This window comes from Helianthus annuus, chromosome 1, assembly GCF_002127325.2.
Source record: "Helianthus annuus cultivar XRQ/B chromosome 1, HanXRQr2.0-SUNRISE, whole genome shotgun sequence".
NCBI classification, from domain to species: domain Eukaryota; kingdom Viridiplantae; phylum Streptophyta; class Magnoliopsida; order Asterales; family Asteraceae; genus Helianthus; species Helianthus annuus.
This window is the reverse complement of record NC_035433.2, coordinates 74,264,355-74,276,328: the sequence shown is the minus strand read 5'-3', so window position 1 is coordinate 74,276,328 and position 11,974 is coordinate 74,264,355. Positions and strand designations below refer to the sequence as shown.

The 11,974-nt window shown below is 34.5% G+C and overlaps 1 protein-coding gene across 1 annotated transcript; it reads left to right on the top strand.

Moving 5' to 3' along the window:
- Positions 1-3,131: 3,131 nt before the first annotated feature.
- On the top strand, positions 3,132-7,340 carry LOC118481932 (gamma-interferon-responsive lysosomal thiol protein-like). Its single transcript, XM_035977269.1, has 5 exons — positions 3,132-3,444; positions 5,539-5,604; positions 5,695-5,835; positions 6,732-6,824; positions 6,924-7,340. Exons 1-5 carry the CDS (start codon positions 3,160-3,162, stop codon positions 7,122-7,124), a joined length of 786 nt encoding a protein of 261 aa, XP_035833162.1. The 5' UTR covers positions 3,132-3,159; the 3' UTR covers positions 7,125-7,340.
- Positions 7,341-11,974: the final 4,634 nt, after the last annotated feature.

Genomic DNA, 11,974 nt, shown 5'->3' with positions numbered 1-11,974 from the left:
TGCCTCTTGTATACCATCTATGGTTTGTAAAAATCTGCTTTATGGATACCATCTTTGGTTTGTAGAAATCTGCTTTATGGATAACATATGAGATCCCCGAAACGGGAGTGGATGGATTTTATTTTAGAGTGGTCAAAATGGTCCCTGAGATGTGGTCACTTTTGTCACTTTAGTTCAAAATTCAAACCTTTTGAATCTGGGTCTCTGTGGTTTCATTTTTGTTGTCATTTTCATCCGAGGTTTTGTTAAATCACTCAACTTTTAATATTAGTGAGTTCGAATGTAAGTTGTTATTCTAAGCAATTTCCCCTTAAAAACATTTAACAACATTATAAACTTTGTTAGTGTAAATGTACCAATCGCTCAACCAATTCTTTATATGGATTTCAAGGTAAATATTGTCATTGATTAGTAACTTTTTAACGTAATGCTGGATATGTTTATGAGTACGTCTTTAGAAATTCAAATAAGTCGTTAGCTTGAATACACCAAGAAAGTTAGTATATGATGTAAAGCGGAAGCACAAAATAAATAGAGAAAGTATTCTCAAAGAAAATTAGGGGGTGTTTGGCCTAGCTTTTTTAACAAAGCTTATAGCTTTTTTAGCTTTTTTTACAAAAATAAGCTTAATTTGGTGTTTGGTTTAGCTTTTTAAGCTTATGCTTATTAGCTTATATAAGCTAATTTTAAGAAGCTTACTTGAAGATGGTTTTTTAGCTTATTTTGAAAAAGCTTCTTTGTGTAAGGGTAAATGATATAAAAAAAGCTATAAGCTAATCCAAACACTTAAACAAGGCTTATCAAATGATAGAAAATAAGCTATAAGCTACTTAAAAATATAAGCATAAGCCAAAAAATAAAAGCTAGGCAAAACACCCCCTAGGTTAAACGTGAAGGCATAAACTAATACAGTAGGTGTCATATTGTAGGAAGTTTCTAAATTTGACAGGTTTGCCAAAATTTTCGAAATTACAAATTGACTAACAATTATTAAAATTAAGACCATAAATAAATGCGTAAATTATGCTAATAAAAGATTTACCCATTTAAGCTAGTACAAAAGTTTGCAAAATTTGGGGAAATTTGTGATTGATGAAAATCAGAGCCTTAGATCTAAGGAATTTGGTCGGAGAGCTGGTTCAAACCGCCGAAGGCTGTTTTCCACTTGATCCGGCCTACTGAGACTTTCCGTCGCCTGCCTGTGGGCCTCGTAACTTCAATCGTAGCTCAAGTTATGTTCGTTTAAAGGTTTTAGTCTTTTCTGCCTTGTTTCTCTTTATTTAGTTGATCCATATAAGAATTAGCGAGCTCTTGGATAGGGTAAAGTGAAATTTAAAATATTACTAAGTACACTTATCCATCACAAGTCGTCTTTTATGTAATTAGACCTTCGGATTCAACACTTTAATACTGCACAAATATACCAATAATACATTCCAAAGTAGTAATGTAGTAGTAGGTACTAACAACCAGTGTTGCAAAAATCGCGTCTAGGCGGAGATAAATCGTTCATCTGTGATCTACCGCCCAGATTGGCCAAATCGGTCAAACTAGGCGGTCAAAGTCAAAATTGGTCAAATTTCGCCTAAAATTGGTCAAAATTGATAGAAGTTGGGTCAAAATTGGACTAAATAGGCCAAGTAAAACGACTTCTTACCTTGAAATCCGATGATACTCATGATTTCAAACCAAAGTAGGATGAAACTCCATCAGGGAGTTCTTGCGTTTGATGAAAGTATAGATTAGGGGAGGAACAAACGGCATGAACGATTGGGATGATTAGGTTTATTTAAGTTTGAGTACTTTAACAATTAACCCCCTTCATCTTCACTAGTTTATATTTGATACCTAAACTTGTGAATTTTTACATAAAAAGTATAAAACTAACATTATATGTATAAATTTGAAAAATTACACATACAAATTCCAATCCAATTAATCCCTAGGCCTAGCGCCTAGCACCTTCCACAACATTGGTAACAACACTACATCGAACACCTTATTCATATATTTTGTTTTTCCTCCTAAAACACCTTATTCATATATTTTGTTTTTCCTCCTAAAAATCATTACATACTATAAGTACCGTATACACCCAAACCAATATGCTCATGCAATGTTTATTTAAATTGCAATATTTAATGAATAAAATGACACTAAAGATTGACATAAATTGATTTTATACTTCAAATTTAATATCTTTAGTCAAATATAGTGGTTATAGTTCGAGTTAAAATAAGAAAATGTCGATTAATGAGTACTACGTGTCTACGTTGCCTTTATATCCGTTATTGATGTGAGATGTTGGCTATGATAATATATTCACATCTTTAATCAAATTTAATGGTTACAATTCATGTTAAAGAAGATAATGTTGATCGAGTACTACTTTGTATTCATGTTGGGCAGAGGAATCACTTACAATGGGTTCTTCATGTTTTTGTTTTTTGAACGTCAAATTTGGATCAGTAATTAACGGACCACTAGAGTATCATTGTGTCACCAGTGAAATCACCCGATCATATCTATCTCCAGTAGGCATAATGCTTATACACTAATTCAGGAGGAAACCCAATAAATATGGGAAAACCTCCCTTGTGAGAATCGAATACGGGACCTATTGGTCTCTAAGCTTTATCCCACCCCTAAGATGTCACCAGGCTATAAAGCCATGGCTGTCAAAAACACCAAACATTACATAACATTTTCTTCCCGTTATACATTTATATACTAGCTAACGAGTGGTAATCATATTGTAAACGTGTTATAATCAAGTTAAACGAGTCTTATCGAGATCTGGTGTCAACAACTACTTGGAGTATCTTCGTCTTGGAGATTTCCTGTCGTTTTTGGTGTTTTATGAAGTTTACCTTTAAAGAAAAAACTACTGAGTAGAGGATAAGCTCACTCTTGTTATAAAAATTCCACTTTTTGTACCTTAGTCAAACAACAAGACAAATCTTATATTTCTAAAAAAAAAAATACTCAAAAGGACGATTTCACCCTTCAGGTAGTTCACTCGATCTACCCTCACAAACACCAAACACTAGAAAAATACATAATGGCAGCAACGTAAATAAATACAACACGAGGAGTAAACTTTACCACAAAACCTGTATAACTCTTCATTCAGTGGGGTAGGTAACAACTAACAATAACATGGAGGCCCATCGTCGCAATAATCGCCGGTCAAATATTTTACTTCTTTTAATCGTCTCGTTAGCTGCAACTCTAGTGACGTCATCTGCATCTCCGATCACCGTCACCACCGGAGAAAAAGTGGAACTGTCGTTATACTACGAAGCTCTGTGTCCGTACTGTGAGAATTTCATACTCAACTATCTGTACAAGATATTCGATAACGGTTTGATTTCGATCGTTGACCTCAAGCTCAGTCCTTATGGGAATGCTAAGATTCGTTCTAACGGCACTATCGTCTGTCAGGTTATTTTATTTACTCTGTTGGAGCTCGTTTTTACCTTCAGTTAGTAGTTTATATGATCTGAATCTGGTGTTATTACTCGATTGATTTGGTTTGGTTTGAGTTGTTCTGTTCTGTTCGTGTAATAGGCAGTTTTATTGCGTATTTTTTGTAGTGGAGTTATGAAAATGATAGTATAAAGGATGACCTAAGAAATTATATAGCAATTAAGTTAGCTGATTACATGATGATCATGTTGGTTACAGCTATGTATGAAGAAGATCTTTAGAATAAAGGTAGATTCTTTTTTTTTTGTCTTTTCTGAACGGCTAGAATGAAGGTAGATGATGTCTTAAGAAAACACATAAGTCAAAAAGGGCCATTGATTTTGTTTATAAACTACATATGCATACAGGTATTGTCTATAGTAAGAGCTAGGTAGTTAAAGGCACAAAGGCGCAAAGGGTGTTCCCGTTGCCTAGGCTTAAAAAGCACACGCCCAAGACAGGCAAGGTGCACGTGTGGTCCAGACCATTTTTGGCTGTTTTAGACTGGTTTTCGGCTGGTTTGGATTGGTTTAAACTTTAAACTGGTTCAGGCTTCAGATCATTTGAAACTACTTTTGGCCGGTTTTTTTTTCTGGTTCAGTGCACTGAAGGCAGTTTTGCTGCGTATCGCCTCGCGTAGGTGCAGGTCTTTGGCGCCTTTAACTACATAGAGTAAGAGATTAATAGTGGTATTGTTGAAATGTAACATCAAATAGCATGACATCTGCAGAATTTTAGGCTTCTCATGCAGCATATATATCATAGATTCATAGTTTTCAAAGGCGCACTCAAGATGTGAGGGGTGAGCCTTGGGCCTAGGCGCTTAAAAGCGAGAGCCCGAGTTAAGCAAGCCACATAGCATACGGATACCCTTTGTGTGTGTGTGGGGGGGGGGGGGGGGGGGGTTAGGCTTGTTTGGGGCTAGTTTAGGCTGGTTCCAGGCCATTATGATGTTTCCGACCAGTTTGCCCGGAATGTACTATTTTTTTATGTAATTTGTAAGATTTAAGATGTGGCCGGAATCTCACCCGAAGGTCGCCAGAGTGCCTGGATAGCAGCAAGGCTTTGACAACATAGATAAATATTATGGATTGATGAAGTTGACATACAGTTACATTCTTAAAGACTTTTCAATCACCAACAATGATCTTCACCATTTAGGCATGGAAAACTTGTTGCAAGTCTAAACAGAAGAAAAACAATCATTTATATGAAAACAAATATCAAGTTTAGGGCTTTGATTTTGCTCAAATTTCAAAATTTACTAACTTCCAACCTGTTTGACCCGTTAGCGTATCAACTACTTTTTCTTCCTGATAACATTCCGAATTATTTATAACACATATACACTTTATTTGAGAGGCTTTGATGTAAATAACTCGTGATAAAATATTTGGAACCCAAGTTGTAAAAATATTCATGAAAATTCATCTCCAGTCATTTTTTTCTTGAGAACGTTGGCGATTTGGATTGAGTTCTCTTCACCTGTTGGTTCAAATGATTACTGTTAAGCTTTACACTAATTATCCGAATCATAAATATACTGAAGTCTATTACAGGTAAGGTTTTAGCTTAAAAACATATTTTGACCCATAACTTGAAATTTAAAAACTTACACAGGTTTTGAAGGCTAATTTCTTCTTTATTTTACACTTTTACTTACTTTATCATATCGATAATATTTCCAAATTCATGATTCATCCAGTTTAAAATATTCAAGATCTGCTACATAGTTATTTAACTTAAAGTAAAAATTTTCAGTATCAAAGGGCAAGTTTTGGAAAGACCTACTTTGCAGAAACAACAACTAATAAAAGCATGGTGCCCCAATTTTAATCGAATATTTTGGGAGTTTGTGCATTTCGGATTTAAATTTATATGATTGTTAACGAATTTATTTGTATACTTTAGGGGATTTTAACAAAAAAAATGACTGGTAGGAAATATTTTAATCTGAATTACATAGTTTGTCTTCTCATATATCAGTTTAGCTTTACTTGAGAAACTGTAGTTACCCTTAAAACATCATTCAACCATACTAAGATGATTTAATGTTGTTTTTTGTTGCAGCACGGTGAATGGGAATGCGTGCTAAATAATGTAGAGGCCTGTGCAATCCACGCCTGGCCGGTCGTGGTAAGCTTCGACAAAGTGTTGGACTATAGTCAAATATCTTAAGTGTTCTTCAGTGATGACTAATATTTCTAACACAAAATCTTAATGCAGAGCGACCACTTCCCTTTTATCTATTGTGTGGAAAGTTTAACTTACACAGCGAAGTATGATGAGTGGGAAACTTGTTTTGAAAAATTAAATCGGGACCCGAAACCTGTTACTGATTGCATCGCTAGTGGCTACGCACATGAGGTTAGTTTTCTTGGCTAATTACATGTTACATTCATATCATTTGTTGCTTACTCACATATTTTGTATATATGATATTATGATGTAGAGTAATCATAGTTATCAAAGGCGTAAGGCGCACTCAAGGCGCAAAGGCTCCGCCTGGGGCCTAGGCGAAAAGTGCACAAAAAGCGTGGGCCTAAGAAAAAAAAGCGCAAATATATAAAATCACAAAAAAATAATATTATGTATTGAAAAATAACTATTTATTCAAATTCCAAAAATATTCCAATATCATATTCTTTATAATAAAGTATAACAGTCATTTTAAATTACCAAATTATGCCAATAGTAAATTTTTCAGACTTGAAAACAAAAAATTGTTCAAAAAGTATGAATAAATCGTTTATATGAAGCAATAAATTTATATACTGCAGAATTGTTTATTAGAAGAGTATGAATAAATCTTTTATTAGAAACTGCAGAATTGTTTATTAGAAGAGCATGAATAAATCTTTTATTAGAAGAGGTCTTTATTATATACTCCATAACTCTTGAATAAAAAGATATGTATAATGCAGATTTGTATATATCTCTTAACTGTTTTATAATTTAAATATATTTTCTTAAAATATTTTAAAGATTTGATTGAGATTTGTTGTATATTTAGTTAGCATATCTTCTTTAATTTCGAATCATTTCAAAAGGAAAGGTCGTGGCATTTTTTAGCTACGAAGAAAAAGCGGGAAAGGGTCGCCTGGCCCAGATTGGACGAAAAACGTAATTAACTCTATGATGTATTAGAGGGAGGTTCAAATGAGAACCATTAACAAAGTGGACCACTTTTAGCCATTGGGTCATATTTAATGGCTCTTATTTGAACTCACACGTGATGCATTAATCATACATTTATTATGCAGCTTGCGCTACAATATGCAGATGAAATAAACGCGCTTGAACCTCCTCATACATATGTGCCATGGGTCGTTGTGGACGGAAAGCCAATATACGATGTGAGTATTTTGTATTATCTTCAAGACTGCAAGTATGTAACCGAAATAGCATTTGGTAAATCTTGGTTAGAGACGTGACATTTGTTTTGTGACTTGCAGGATTACACAGATTTCGTAAGCTTCGTTTGTAAAGCTTATAAAGGGTCAAACCCTCCCCAAGCCTGTCTTGGTTTATCTCTCCCGACTGCCACCACGAATTACAATGCAAAACCATTAAATCATGTCTGCTACAAAGAAGACGATAATGCAAAGTTGAAGTCAATACGTTCGGAAACCATCTCAGCAACCGCTGCTTCTTAGGTGCACCATGTTAGCATGGTGGAATCTATATAAGATTAGTGTGGTGTGTTTTTACGAACTTATTTACTAGTAACTCCTTTTTCTCGGGTTTGTGGATTTTAAGTGGTTTAAGTGTAACTTTCAAACATGTATGATTATGATACCGAATCACATGAAGTTTGTCGCACGAGTGTGGTTGGCGTACTTGTTCATAATATAAAACGTTATATTCTAAAATTTCTTACCCAAACCAATAGCTAACTAGTGTTATCAAGTTGTGTTAGATCCTTTGGGGCTGTAATTTTCCTCCATGATACCCACTTCCATCTTGTAAGATTCGAGTTTAATTTGTCGACAAACCCTTTAAATGTGAGATTCGAGTTTAATTTGGGTTGAGTTCATTTGTTTGGTACGTAACACTTCGATTCAAAATTTATAATTTATATATGTCCTATTTAGAAGGGTACAGTTTAAAATTCTCTTGGCTATAGGGTGTGGTCATGACTCAAACCACTATTATCTTACTTTAATTTATTTTTGTGAAAAGGAAAGAAAATATTAAATATGGAAAGTATGCTCATGGTTGCCATGGTTTAATCCATGGGAATCATGGTGGATGAGACAAGGGGGTGGTGTAACAATTCATTAATGGTCCTACGTGGCGATTAATGACCCAACCATGCCCCTCACACCCTATAGCCTTAATCCACTAAATAAAAGGATTAAACGATTCTAACTTTATGTGGACTAGTTAACCAACATACGTAGAAACTTAAAAAACATCAAATAGCAATCCACACTTTTTAAAGCCACAAATATAAGAGTTAAGTTATTCTACAAAGACTCCTAATTGTAAGAAGTGTAAGAAGGATTTATAGAGTGACAAGTGTCCAATAACCTAAAACCTAAACTCACTACACCACCACCAAAAACCTACCCCGCCAAAAAATAAATAAATAAATAAATAAAATAACTCGATGAATTTTATTAACCTATTTACCTAATTTAATTTTTTTAATTTTATACAACTAATCGTGTTTGGTTTATTTAAACTACTACTCGATGTTTTATAAACCTGGCTCTATATTATGTTAGCCTAGATCAGTCGTCCATGATCCATCTGTCCTAAAAGAGTAATTGCATCTCTGTTTCAACTTTCGTCTCTGATCATGCTCACTACTTCACTCTCATCTCTTGCAGGTAAGTCTCGTCTCTCAAAGCGTAAGGTACAAAAATTGCTACATTGCTAAATCCATAATTAACTCCACATCTTCTTGCTACTCGATGCGTCTCTCAGTTGGCTGAACCTGAATTTCCTTTGAATCGGTTCGGTTAATAGTCAACTAGTTTAATACCCGTCCGGTGGACGGGTTACGTTGATTTATTATATAGTAACAACGTGAATGAATCTACGAACACAAATATTTTTTTCCTTAGAATTCTCAGGGAATTCACAGTAATGAAATATAAATCAAGTTCATTCATTAAACAATAAACACACACCGTTAGAACAAAAATAAGTACCAACAATTAGCAATAGCAAGAAGTGAAAACCACATGTACTTGGTTGGCAAACACGTATGCACTTTAAATCGATAATTCCATCATTCTTTTACCTCTGTAGCGTTGGTATTATGTAAGTTACTATGTTTATTCATCAAACTTATTAGAATGGTTTTCTCTTTTGTCTTATGCATACAGATCAAGAATTCATGTTTTCTCTTGTAATGACCAGAAATCTATTGGTTTTTAAAAGAAGACACTTTCTATTCTCGTTATCACATTTATTTATACACTTTCAGCCAATTTGATCCATTGTGATAACTATTTATCTTATATTGTACTTTCATTTATCAATTTGGGTTCGATCAAAGTTTCCAGAATTAAAACCTTTGTTTGACCATTTCTGAAATATGGGTTTGATTTATCAAACTGGGTTCATAATGTTTAAATTTGGATGTGTTCCCACTTTGATACGAAACCACAAACCACATCCCCTTAGAAAACTCTAATTATGAAATAATATGAGAAGTATCATTATCATAATGCCAAAAGAATATCCTAATTGAACTTTCATTTGATCTTCAACACACTAATGGGTGAAACCATAAAAAAAGGTAGCACCACAAACCATCGGTTCACTACATCTATAGCAAAGAAATTCAATTCATTGGGACAAAACGCTGAAATTAAACTCATTGAGACAAAACGTCAAACAGTTGGTGGTCGATAACAACAGAAGATAAGCTTTTGATACAAAGAAAAATAAAAGTCTAACCACCTGAAACAAAAAGGACTCACCACAAAATCTATAGATCCTCTAAATGGGTATCTTATAAATCAAAGTTAAAAATAAAGTCTCTTGGGTACTAAAGTCTGTCAAGTTAACTAACATATTGGAAGCTAAAATCAAATGGGTACTAAAAGTCTGTCAAGTCAACATATTGGAAACTAAAATTAAATTGTTTCTCCTACCGAATTGTTACCAAAAGCAAGAAAACATATACTAATTCTTTAAACAAAAGCTTTTGATCTTGAACTCTTGAATGTACCTTAGAGAAGAACGGTTCAAGAATGGCCACGACATTTACAAGTGATGACTCAAGCCTTATCTGTCACACCCTGACTTTTGCGGAAGCGTGATTATGGGGTGACTTACTTGTTATCATTGCATTCAACCATATCAAACAATCTATATGATAATACCATAGATTTGTCATCCATAAAATGAGTTTAAAACATAACAACATTGTCTAAAACGTAGACTTCAAAATTTAAGTTTTACAAACCAGATAAATTGTGTAAAAGTTTGCTAAGGACTCGTCAAAGATAATAGTTGTAATCCAAGTTTGGAAGACGTGTCTCGTCCAGGATTAAGACACACTGGCCAAACCCAAAAACCATGGATGACATCTTTATACTTAACATGACTTGAAATTCCAACGCCCGCCAGATCCATACTTAATTTCCTGAAATACATGTAGTTTGGAAAACATCAACAAAAGTTGAGCGAGTTCATGTGTATGTGAGTTTGTACAAATCGTTAATATATGTCTGCATAAATTGTTAAAATGTGTCTGTATGTCCTTGGTATGTAGCAATAAGGAAAAACAGATCAATTAATGTGTAGCTAATACATTAATAAGTGATATGGCCTAGGAAGCACTCAAACCTGTAACGCGTACTTCATACCGGTCATTCCGGCGGAACGACACAGTCACCACATGCAGCCACACGCTGGCCCATGTGTGGGGCTCGCAACACCCAATAGATCTATCACTCATGCCTCTTGGTCCTTATACAAGGATTAATGGTCTTACGATAATAGCCTATCCATTCACGTGATCTAACAGTAAATTCCTTAGCTAATCATACCATGTATAAAAGTGTCTGTAAAAGTCTGTAATGTCTGTAAAAGTCTGTAAATGTCTGTAAGTGTCTGTAATAATTGTAACATGTATTTCACCCCCGAAGTATAAAACTGAAAACAGTTAAGAGAAAAAGGGGGACATGAACTCACAGTATTGCGTCTTCGGTACTCGTAACCCAAATCTCCTCAGCAAACACGACTACCTACAATGGTCTAACGTCTATTAGACGGATGGGCCGTGCCTTGGCTTAGAGTTTAGTGTTTTGAGTTACGTTACTTTGGTATTATGTTGTTAAAATAATAATAATTATTTTAACTTTATTAGAAAAATAGTTAGACAACTATTTCGTATTTATTTTCTCGAATATTTTACTAAGTGTTCGGATTCTCGGAAAATTTCGGCAGAGTCTCCTCTGTAAATAGAGGTGTCCATGCTTAAATAGCATATCATTTTCTTTTATATATATCCAATAGTTCATTTTCAATCATCAAACCGACATATCGACAAACAAAACGTTACTTACTTTATTTTAGCTTTATTACTCAAAACCAGACTGTTTTCGAGGATTTTTATAAAATGGTTAATCTTTTCTAAAAATTACCAAATTTTCACAGAATGTCACATATGTTCCAAAGTTTATTATGTAAAAATATCAAAGTCCAATTCGTTACCCATATTTTATAGAAAATCATTTTCTCGACTGCAATCAGATTTGTTACCTTCTGATCGCAGTTTACGGAAATATTCACTAAAAATCAACCGTAAGTCCGTTTGATAAAATTCCAGTTGGAGGGTCGTCCTAACAATGGTGTCTATCTACCGTAAAAATTTCATGAGTTGATTTTACTCAGGTTTTAAGTTGTGACTCCGAAAATAACCCACTTTTTCTGCAGTAAAAATGCAGCTTGAGCTGCTGTCCAAAAATAACCTTTTAAAAATAGTAAACGGTCTCGAAAAATTATGATTCCAGTGCCATTTGTTTAGTTATTCCAAAATACTCATTTTAGGCTTTAGAAATTCCGTTTTTCGTTTAAAAATGATCCTGTTACAGCCTGTTGAAGTTGGCTGGAAATCCAACTCAGCAAGCTGTTTAAGCTTTGTGTGTGTCATGAACATTCAACAATCGAACAGGAATCAAAGTGGAACAAGAGTATGAATGGACTTACTACTAGCACAAGGCTAGGGTTGAAGTCTTAGGATGAGATGATAAAGAATGATGGTGAGAAAAGCTTGAACAAGGCTTCTTGAGAGCACTCCAACTTCACACTTCTATGGAGGATCTTCACAACTTGCAAGAGAGCTTTTAGTGGAAGAAGATGGAGATGTGAAGGTGATGATGGTGATGGAAATCAGTTGTGGAGAGGGGGGGGGGGTATGGACCGAATTATAGAGAGAGGAGAGAGGAGGAGGAGTGTATCTTGACAAAATGATGGGTATTTCTTGGAAGAATAGGAGCCACCCTACTCTAGGTTATGATTAAAGTTCTTTTGGCCAATGAAA